Source organism: Mus pahari, chromosome 6 (assembly GCF_900095145.1).
Source record: "Mus pahari chromosome 6, PAHARI_EIJ_v1.1, whole genome shotgun sequence".
Lineage (NCBI taxonomy): Eukaryota > Metazoa > Chordata > Mammalia > Rodentia > Muridae > Mus > Mus pahari.
The window spans coordinates 106,504,033-106,515,390 of NC_034595.1; the positions used below are offsets into that span (position 1 = coordinate 106,504,033).

The 11,358-nt window shown below is 43.9% G+C and overlaps 1 protein-coding gene across 4 annotated transcripts in view; it reads left to right on the plus strand.

Moving 5' to 3' along the window:
• Window positions 1-11,358, plus strand: part of LOC110323492 (solute carrier family 35 member E2A) — a 25,302-nt gene that overhangs the window by 3,611 nt on the left and 10,333 nt on the right. For all 4 annotated transcript variants that reach the window (XM_029540150.1, XM_029540147.1, XM_029540149.1 and 1 more), the window contains 4 exons: window positions 4,227-4,707; window positions 4,869-5,004; window positions 5,625-5,752; window positions 9,625-9,745. In XM_029540150.1, the coding sequence (XP_029396010.1) occupies window positions 4,386-4,707; window positions 4,869-5,004; window positions 5,625-5,752; window positions 9,625-9,745 (707 nt within the window). In that variant the 5' untranslated portion in view covers window positions 4,227-4,385. The remainder of the gene's footprint in view (window positions 1-4,226; window positions 4,708-4,868; window positions 5,005-5,624; window positions 5,753-9,624; window positions 9,746-11,358) is intronic.

The following is an 11,358-nucleotide window of genomic DNA, read 5'->3' on the forward strand; positions in this document are numbered from 1 at the left end:
CCTCTCCTCTTCTCTTTCTGCCTTTCTTTTGTTGTTATTGTTTGTTTGGTTTGTCTTTTGTCTTTTGTTTTTTCCAGACAGGATTTCTCTGTATAACCCTGGCTGTCCTGGAATTCATGGATCCATCTGCCTCTGCCATCATGCCCTGCCTGAATTATTTTTCCTTTTCAATGGTATTGAGATTTGAACCTAGGGCCCCATGTATGTTAGATAAGTACTCTATCACTAAACTGTACCTTTAAGATTTTGTTACTTTTTATTTTGAGACAGAGTGTCCCTCAGTCGCCTATGCCAGTCCTGAACTTGCTTTGTAGTCTAGGCTGACCTTGAATCTGTGATCTTCCTGGATAGCTGGGATAGGCCCTTGACCAAGCCTGGCCCTTCTAGAACTTTATTCTCTTTTGATACGTTGTTTTCAAGACAGGGTTAATCTGTGTAATCCTGCCTGTCCTGGAACTCTCTCTGTAGACCAGGCTGGCCACAAACTCCGTCTGCCACTGCCTACCAATTCTGGGATTAAAGACCTATATGTTCACCACTGCCTTTTGAAACCTCAAACTTATCCCCAGTGACACACTTCCTCCAACAAGGCTACACCTCCTAATCTTACCAAATAGTTTTACCAACTAGGAACCAAGCATTCAAATATTAGAGCTTGTAGGGCTGTTCTTATTCAAAACACCACTTTCTTTTCCCTTGCCACAGGGTTTTATAGCCATATCATAAAGCAAAATACATTCAGGCCAACTTCAAAAGTCCCCATAGTCTTTCAGTCAAGACTTTTTAAAAGTCCAAAATCTCTTTCGACTTAAAGCAACCTCTTAACTATAATCCCATGTAAGGTAAAAATTAAATTTATACTTCCAACATATAATAGCATAGAATATACATTACATTCCAAAGGGAGGAAAGGGGGTACAGTGAAGAGACCCTGAAACAAAGCTAGTATAGCGAACCAGGAAAGGGGGCACAGTGAAGAGAGCGAACCTCAACTCCACGTCTGAGGTGGAGGAGGCGGCGGCTCTATGGCTCTCCCGCTCCTTCCAGCTTCATAGACTGCAGCCATGTGTGTCCGACAGCTACAGTGTGCTCATGTACATAAAATCAATAAATAGAAAGAGAGAGAGAGAGAGCAAGGTCATGTCTAAACAATTAACATATGCAGTCTATCTGCATTTGCACTGTTAGATAATTCTGACTAGCAGAGTGAACAGAACATACTGTGTGCTTGGGGCAGTGGGGTGGCTTCTCTCAGTTTCTCCTTGCTTGACTACGCTTGACTCATCAAAGGGCCTGAAACACGATCTGAAACTTTCTTTGAGCTTCTCTGACTTCACTGCTCAGGATATTGGGCCCTTTCTTTTTGTCTGCTGCCTTCCAGATAGTAAATCGGCCATTCTACCTTCAGTCAGTCTGGTCTCCTGGGCAGGAAAGGGATATAGTAGAACATGAACTCTCTTTTCATCCCAGCACAGGGTCTGGCCAGTCCTAGAGCCTAGGAGGTTTAGCTACCCAGAAGGTTGTCACTAGAACCAAAGTGTGGCACTGCCAGTTATGAGGAAGAAGAAAACAGCAGGGTCTGGCACAACAGCAGTTAGAGGGCTAGAGGAGCAGTGCTATTCCCATAATGCTCTGGGACACACTACAAGGCTTCTATGTACTGAAGATTCACAATAGGAGCAAGAAAGATACTTGCTAGGATTAGGGGACACCAAGGTAATGATGAGACTTGGCAGAGCTGTGGGTGGAGAAGGGAACAGACTCTGATATTGCCCACATTGAGAGCAAGTCAGACTATAAAGTCTCCCAGCTGAGTATCAGGTCCTCTGAACTACAGGGAGATGAACAAAGTACCTAGGGTGAGATCTTCACCGGTAGGCAGTGTGTGCATTCTTCAGTGTACATACAGAATATTTTATATGAGTCAGGCACATGCAAACATGGAAGTAGGAACTAAGGGTGCTGCTGAGGTAGAAATCCTGATGTCCAGAAGGGCATGAAGCTATATGTATAATCCAGAGCTGATATCTGTAATGTTCCTCAAAAAGAGGCATAATAGTGGAGAGATGGGTTAGTGATTAAAAACACTTGTTGCTCTTGCTAAAGTTCTGAGTTTGATTCCCATCACCCACATGCTGGCTCACACCCTCTGTAACTCCAGTTCTAGGTGATCATACCCTCTGACTTCTGCAGGGACCAGCGATATACATGGTACACAAACATACATGCAAGCAAAGCACTCTTACACCTAAAAAGAAGAGGTGCCCTATATCTGGTCTTTGCTACTTTGTGGGTTCTTTTTTTCCTCCCTTTTTCCCTCCAGTTTCATTCCCTATCACTAGATAGAAGAGAAAGGAGAAAGAGAGAGAGACAGAGAGAGACAGAGAAAGAGAAAGAGAGAGAAAGAATATCCCCAAATCTATTTTTTTTTTCCTTTTCGAGCAGGACTACTAACAAACTGCACCCTTGAACAACCACCAACCACCAACCCTGCCTAGTATGGTCCTAACATTTATCTATCCTCTGAAAAGTTCCCAGAATTCCAAATGTCACACAATCTCAGAAACTATCTGCAGTTGGCAAAACCATGTCTCTGCTACAGCATGAGGCAATGCATAGTCAGCTGCTGCAGACAGTCCGAAGCGGCCCCTTACCACACACCTGGGATTAAAACAAAATCATATCCATATAATAGTTCTGTAGGGGTTTTTTTTGGTTTTTTTTGAGACAGGGTTTCTCTGTGTAGCCCTGGCTGTCCTGGAACTCACCTTGTAGACCAGGCTGGCCTCGAACTCAGAAATCCACCTGCCTCCCGAGTGCTGAGACTAAATGCGTGCGCCACCACACCTGGCTCTTTGAAAGGTATGCAACAGGCCTCTTCCATGGTTCCAGTGCTTGAGTCAGGACACCTCTATTTACCCCTCTCTGTTCACCACGCCCAGCAGTTCTGTGTTTTTAAAGAAACCAAAATTCCAGAATTGTCACTACAGTGCCCTTTTAAAAATTTGTATTTTTACTTGTGTGGGTATTTGTCTCATGTATATATGTGAGCCACATATATGCCTGGTGCCTGTGGACGCCAGAAGCCAGTATTAGCTTTGGTACAGAGGTTCAAACCTCAGGGTTTGTGCGTGGTAGGCAAGCACTCTATGACGTGTTCTTTGGAAGGAAGTGACCTTGGTCCTCGTTAGATGAAGTAGGTCAAAGATGAGACCCTGCTCAAAGCCAGTACTAGGAAAATGCCAGTATCTACAGGAGAACAGGATGGTTTGGCTTATAATAGTAGACTTCTCACCTACAGACATTGTAGCACAGGTCTGAGCATCCTTGGGCCAAACTTTAAGTTGATGCCATTAGTATAGTATTTGTCTAGAAAGTAACATAAAATTGGTCCTGAGCCCTGGGCAAATCTCAGGCCAGGATAAGAGATGAAGGGGTATAGTCTGAGATGCTCTCTATTACATTCACCTGTGTAGTCACCAAGAAAAAAATGGACCTAGTTGCTATGATCTATGGATAATAAACCAGCAAAGGCAATAAAGGATGTGAAAGAGGAATGAAAGAACAAAGTGAGAACAGGCCAGTTTGAAATGGAATCAAGAAGAACTTCTCATAAATTAAGTATTCAGTGTGGTAAATCAGCATTCCAGTTAGGATCAGGTAGAAGCTTTGGATAAAGTTCAGAGGGTTTCTGTGGAAGGTACGGAGAAACCAGGCATGAAAAAATAGCAGTTTAAGAGGAACATTCAGTTCCTTCTATCTGTGGGTGTTTCCTGGTTCCTGAAAGGGCTGAGAAGATGCAGACAATGTCATTAGAGATTGGGGGCAAAGCCTGCCTTGGGCTGAACCAACCTAGGAAGAAGAAGAAGAGGGTTGACCCAGTTTGGTACCTCCTGAGCTCAGTGTAGGCTCCAGGGCCTGGCAACTATAATCTCAGTGCTTCTTTGACAATATTGAAACCAAAAAAACAGGAGAATCTTTGGAAGGTAAGATAGAAAACAGATGCAGGAGGACCCTTGGAAGCTTGTGGGCTAACTAGCTCACTTACTGGCAAATAATAAAAGTGATAGCAAAAAAGGTACAAGGCAGGATCCATGCTTGTTCTCTGGCCTCCACATATATGTCTGCACTTAGATACACTCAGGTGTCACATGTATCTACACAGGTTATAAAAGAATATAAGATGTTCAAAATTAGTAATGTGGTTTCTTTTCTTACCATTTTAGCTTTTGCTTCCTTACTTTGCTGGAGACCAGCATGCTGGAGTCAACATTCATGCAGACCAGGGCTGCTGCCTCTTCCTCCAGCTGTGTCTCTCTGCCTGGGCAGTTGCTTTGATCCATGTGGTCTGTCTTTGAGATTCACTCCTCGCAAGTGCCCTCAGCATGTCATCAGCAGCAAAATCCCAAGTGCTGGAGGAGACTGCGCCTGGCTGTGAGGAAGAGCCCAAGGGAAAAACACTTCTCACTTGGGCGTCCCTTTTTGGTCACCGGAGTGAGAAGATTGTCTTTACTAAAGGTGATGGCAGCCCAGAGGAGAGCCTGCTCACTGTCACCATCACGGAGACTACTGTCATTGAGTCGGACCTGGGTGTGTGGAGTTCAAGGGCTCTCATCTACCTCACGCTGTGGTTCTTCTTCAGCTTCTGTACACTGTTCCTCAACAAATACATCTTGTCCCTTTTAGAGGGAGAGCCCAGCATGTTAGGTAATGCCCCCTTGCTCTGTGTGCACTCCTGGTAGCCCCAAGGATGAGTGACCACTGGCCACCTGGAGGGAGGGGAAGGGCTAGGGGGACTTATCCAGATGTGCTTCTGGAATGATATCCAGATGTGCTTCTGGAATGATATTCAGTGCTTCCCTCCACAGGTGCAGTGCAGATGCTGTCAACAACATTAATTGGATGTGTTAAAATATTTGTTCCTTGCTGTTTATATCAACACAAAACCCGGCTTTCTTACCCTCCCAATTTCATCATGACTATGCTCTTTGTGGGCCTCATGAGGTAAAAATGTGTGGATTGTCTTAATAATTTTTCTTTTTAAGATATCTTTCTAGTAACTAAGTATGGATACCCTATTGGAAGCCTTGGTGATTATTGCTGTCAGGGTACAGGATACAATTATTGGGTTATACAGTTATGGGACATCTATTAGTCAGATTTTTAGACAAGGTTGGCCTCAAACTCATAAGAGATCCACCTGCCTCTACCTCCTGAGTGCTGGGATTAAAGGTGTGCACTGTCATGCCTGGCTCTCTCTCAGATTCTTTTATAAAGCGACCATAAAAAGTAATTCATCTGGACATGGTGGTGATGCCTTTAATCGAAGCACCTGGGAGGCAGTGGCAAATGGCTCTCTGTGATTCAGAGCCAGTCTAATCTTAATCTAATCGTGAGTTCCAGGACAGCTAGAGCTGTATAGTTAGACCCTGTCCTTAAAAAATAAAGGAACTCAGTTGTGGTTGGAAGGTGCTTGCCCTCCTTGAGTGTAATGGTGACACCCTTACCTGGGACTTAACTTCCTGGTTGAGATGAGGAACTAGATGTGCCCACTGTTCATGACTTAGAGTCTTTGTTTTATAAGAAGACAGATCCTTCTCACGATGCTCTTTTCTTGTTTTGAGGTTTGCAACGGTGGTTTTGGGGCTAGTCAGCCTCAAGAACGTGGCAGTGTCCTTTGCTGAGACAGTGAAGAGCTCGGCTCCCATTTTCACTGTGATCATGTCTCGGATGATTCTGGGGGAGTACACAGGTAAGGCCTCTGGATCCTTATGTCTAGACTGGACCTCCTCATCCTTGTTTTCCACCTGTAGTGTTACTCACTGCCCTTCATAGGCTGGGTTTTGTTCAGCTTTCGAGAGCTTCTCAGAGCAAAGAGCAGTGACAGGCCTAGGACCGACAGTGCTACTGGCATTGTCTCTCAATGCTTGAAAAGTGTCCTTGGAGGTCACATGTGGTCTTCCGCAGTCCTTTGAGCAAGTGCTTCATCAAGCCTACTATGTACTGGGGCTGTTGTTAAGGGAGAGTGCGGAGGTCAGAGGAGGATTGTACTTCATGGCTTCTAGCTGGGTGTGGAGGAGAGTAGGGACTGGAAAATGACCATCCAGCCATCATCCAAGGGCTGATTTAATCCAAAGCTGATAAGTGATAGGCATTCCCTCTTTAATGGAGTGGGGTAGCCTCCCCAGTGTACTTTGTGATTCTTTGGGCATTTTCTGGAGACAAGAGTTTCTCTGTGTATCCCTGGCTGTCCTCGAAATAGCTCTGTAGACCAGGCTGGACTTATGGAGATCTGATGGGATAAAAAGCATGCACCACCACTGCTTGGTGCTTTGTGACCTTTTTTTTTTTTTAGATTTATTTTTATTTATTATATGTAAGTACACTGAGCTGTCTTTAGACACCCCAGAAGACACCAGATCTTTTTATGGATGGTTGTGAGCCACCATGTGGTTGCTGGGATTTGAACACAGGACCTTTGGAAGAACAGTCAATACTCTTAACCACTGAGTCATCTCTCCAGCTCACGATTTGTGACTCTTTGGTTTTTCGAGACAGGGTTTCTCTGTGTAGCGCTGGCTGTCCTGGAACTCACTCTGTAGACCAGGCTGGCCTTGAACTCAGAAATTCGCCTGCCTCTGCCTCCCAAGTGCTGGGATTAAAGGCGTGCGCCACCACCGCCCGGCACGATTTGTGACTCTTACGGCAACTATTTTTCCATCCTCCCCAAGGCTTAGGAAGTCAGATGTACTTTAGTAATATAAACACTGTTTCTGCTTATCTCCTTAGCATGACAGATACACACCCTATGAACTTTTCCTTAAAAAATTTAAAATTGTATGTGTATGGATTTTTTACTTTCATGTATGTGTGTTCGCTATGGTGCCAGGTGCCCAAGGGTTTCCTGAAGCTGGATTTACAAATGGTTGTAAGCCACCATGTGAGTGTGGGGAATCATTCCAGATTCTTTGCAAGAGCAGCCAGTGCCCTAATCTGCTAGGGTACCTCTCCATTGCCCCTACCCCATGAGCCCTTTAAAAAATCAACATATTCCTGGCTAGAAAGATGGCTCAGTGGTTAAGAGCACTTGCTGCTATTCTAGAGAACCTGAGTTTAGTTCTCAGGATCCATATTTGAAGCTCACAACTGACTGTTGCTCCAGCTCCAGGAATCCAACACACTCTGTTCTGGCTATTGAGGTCACCTGCACACAAGTGACACACATGCACATAGATACCTACACAAAGACATCAGTCAAAACAAATCTTTAAAAGCAAAAATCAGCATATTCAAGATTGTTATATTCAAGTAATTAAGAGTTGATCTTCCAGAAACCCACAATAATCTGTAACTCCAGTTCCTCACGATCCAGTGTGATACTCTCTTCTGGCTTTCACGGGGGCGGGAGGGTATGGTGGGGGTCCTGCATGCCGGTGATGTACATTTACATGTCTACAGAACACATAAAGTGATTAAAAAAAACAAACAAACTAAAACTAAAATGAAAGTTGCAGAATATTAGATTCAGTAAATATTTTTTAAAAATATTATTTAATGATATGAGTTCACTGCAGACACACCAGAAGAAGGCATCAGATCCCATTACAGATGGTTGTGAGCCACCATGTGGTTGCTGGGAATTGAACTCAGGACCTCTGGAAGAACAGTCAATACTCTTAACCACTGAGCCATCTCTCCAGCCCTGAGGTGCTTGTTTTTAAAGGGAGTCTAGGCTTACTGAAAGAAGTTTCCCAATTATGTGTCACCATCTCCATAAGAGATGGTGTGTGGGGCTGGTGAGATGGCTCAATGGTTAAGAGCACTGACTGCTCTTCCAAAGGTCCTGAGTTCAAATCCCAGCAATCACATGGTGGCTCACAACCATCTGTAAGAAAAATCCGATGCCCTCTCCTGGAGTGTCTGAAGACAGTTACAGTGTACACACATATAATAAAATAAATAAATAAATCATTAAAAAAAAAGAGAGAGAGAGAGAGAGATGGGTGTGTGGTAACTGAGAATCTCAGTAGCCTAGGATAGACGTCTGACCTAGGTGACAGTCTGGAAAATGCCAGACTTAGAGCTGGAATTCTGACTCTTGTGAAGCCCAAGTTGGACCGAGGTGTTGGCTATATACCACAGTTGCCCAGAAGCAAAGCCAGGTAAAGTGGCATATGTCTAGTTCTCTCTGGAACTTTATGTGTAGTCCACCATTTAATGAAAATTATCAAAGAGAGAGGATAAGACCAATCCTACAAAACCATGGAGGAGCTTATTTGGTAATATTTTCTCAAGACAGGCCTAAGTGTCCTTTCCTGAGCTTGGTCCTCTGGGCTCAGGGGTCTGTCAGTTCCTTGGTTACTTCCTAAGGAATTTAAGTCCCTGCTCTGCATTGCATTGCACTGAATGCATTTTTTATTAGATATATGTGCCTCTGTGTGTGAATGTACGTGCTATAAGTTCTTGCAGAGAGGGCTGGAGAGAAGACTCTGGTTAAGAGCACTGACTGCTCTTCCAATGGTTCTGAGTTCAATTCCCAGCAACTACATGGTGGCTCACAACCAGCTACAATGTGATCTGATGCCCTTTTCTGGTGTGTCTGAAGACAACTACAATGTACTCATATAAATATTTAAAAAAAAAAAAAAAGTTCCTACAAAGGCCAAAACAAAGTATCAGATCCCCTGTTACTGAGTTACAGGCTGATAACCCTCAGTAACCAAACGGGGTCCTCAGAAGGGGCAGTAAGTACTAGAAGCAGATGAACCATCTCTTCAGTCCCTAAATGAGTATTGTAATCTATGGTGTAGTGTGGTTTTTTATTTTGTTTTGTTTTTGTTTTTTGTTTTTTTAAGGCAGGGTTTCTTTGTATATCCCTGGCTGTCCTGCAACTAGCTCTGTAGACCAGGCTGGCCTTGAACTCAGACCTACCTGCTTCTGCCTCCCTATTGCTGGTATTAAAGATGTGCACCATACCTAGTTTGGTTTGATATTTGTTTGTTTGTTTGATTGGTTTTTGTTTTTGTTTTTGTTTTTTTTCTTCCCAATAAGAAACAAACTGAAGGGCTGGAGAGATGGCTCAGTGGTTAAGAGCACCAACTGCTCTTCCGAAGGTCCTGAGTTCAAATCATAGCAATCACATAGTGGCTCACAACCATCCGTAATGAGATCTGACGCCTTCTTCTGGTGCATCTGAAGACAGCTACAGTGTGCTTAGATATAATAATAAATAAATCTTTTAAAAAAAAAAAAAAAAAAAAGAAACAAACTGAAGCCGGGCATGGTGGCGCATACCTTTAATCCTAGCACTCGGGAGGCAGAGGCAGGCAGATTTCTGAGTTCGAGGCCAGCGTGGTCTACAAAGTGAGTTCCAGGACAGCCAGGGCTATACAGAGAAACCCTGTCTCGAAAAAAAAACAAAAAACAACAACAACAAAAAGAAACAAAAGGAGCCAGCAGAGGGTGAGAGAGTCAGCTGCCAAGGGTGATAACCTGAGTTCAATCCCCAGGACATAATGTTGGAAGGAGAAACCTGTCTCCTACAGGTTGTCCTCTACCCTGTACATATGTGCTATCACCTGTGTGCACCTACACTTATGTACACTCCTGTTTTGTTCTTGTCAGGGCTGCTGGTCAACCTGTCCCTCATTCCAGTCATGGGAGGACTAGCGTTGTGCACTGCCACGGAAATAAGCTTCAACATCCTGGGGTTTTCAGCTGCGTTATCCACCAACATTATGGATTGGTGAGTCACCAAGCACAAGGGAAAATTATGAAGGAGGGGTTGCCTAAGACATGCTGGTTTTACTTTATTTAGTCCACAGATGTTCATACCCAAGCTAGCTCAGGGCCAGGCTCCACTGTCCTGGTTTTTCTCAATGACTTCCACATGAGGTGCGTTTTCTTCAGACCAAGATGGAGTTTGATGCTGTGTAGTCCTGATTTTTTTTGTTTTTTTGAGACAGGGTTTCTCTGTGTAGCCCTGGCTGTCCTGGAACTCATTCTGTAGACCAGACTGGCCTTGAACCCAGAAATTCACCTGCCTCTGCCTCCCAAGTGCTGGGATTAAAGGTGTGCACCACCATGCTTGCTATAGTCCTGATTCTTAAAATGCTAACTAGGAAGATAGTTACACAGTCAGGGTAATTGTGTTAACTAGATTGTTGTGGTAGCACACATACCTGTTATCTCGGTAGGAGAACTGCTTTAGCTGTAGGCCGTTCAGGGATACATAGTGAGTTATTTAAGGTACATACTACCTTAGATAACGATATCGAAACCACAGTGAAGGTGTCTTCTGACCTTCACATGTGTACCACAGCATTCATGCACACCCCACCTAGACATATGAACTCTGTGTGTGCGTCTGTTAAAGTCTACAATCAACCCTGTGATTAATACGATAATTCTAGGAAGCATGTCATTGGCTCATGAAAAATACAAGCTTAACCCTGTATGTCACATAGTCAATCTAAATAAAACTAAGGAGGAAGCCAGAGACCATCTCAAAGCTGTGAAGCCTGGCTAATAGCTGGATCCTTTTGTCTCTTCCTGGCTGAGTGACTGTTTATATCCTGGTGTCAGGACTATACCAGTCATGTGGCAAGGTCCTAAGGGAAAATGTTGGGTTGCTGTTGTTAGTGTTCCAGTCACACAGTCAATTGATGGCCAGATGTCATATTCCAGTCCTGTTCCTTTTTACACTATTTTTTCTCACTGTGTAGTCCAGTCTGTCTTTGAGCTTGCAATCCCCTCTGCCACATCTCCTGAGTGCGGAGACAAGTTTTATCCACATATAGTCACATATAGATCAGACCGGTGATCTCTATCCATGCCATCACAGACATTTACCACAAAACCTATGCATTCAGAACTTCTAATCAGTTTAAGGTTTCTCCTATTTTTGTTTTTTGTTTTTTTGACACAGGGTCTCTCTATTTAGCCTATTTAACCCTGATTTCTCTGAAACTCATTTTGTAGACCATGCTAGCCTTGAACTCAGAGAGAGATCCACCTACCTGTCCCCTGGGGGTTTAAGGCATGTACTAACAGGTCTAGCCTTCCTTTTTCTGAGAGAAGGAAATGAGTCACCACAAGGCTCTACAGGTTTGTTATCACTGTTACTGCAGAAGACAAAGCTGACCTTGCAGTCATGAGCAGAAATTGGAAGTACTCACCTTAGGAAGGACTCCCTCTGGGCTGGCCTGCAAGGTTCATGGTTCTCAGGAACCTAACAGGGTTAACCACACAGAACACCTCATGTGAGAAGCTTCATCACTAGATATTCTCTACCGCCTGATTTTCCTGACTTCCTGATTTTCCTGAGTTCCTCTTTTTTTTTTTTTTTTTTTTAAGATT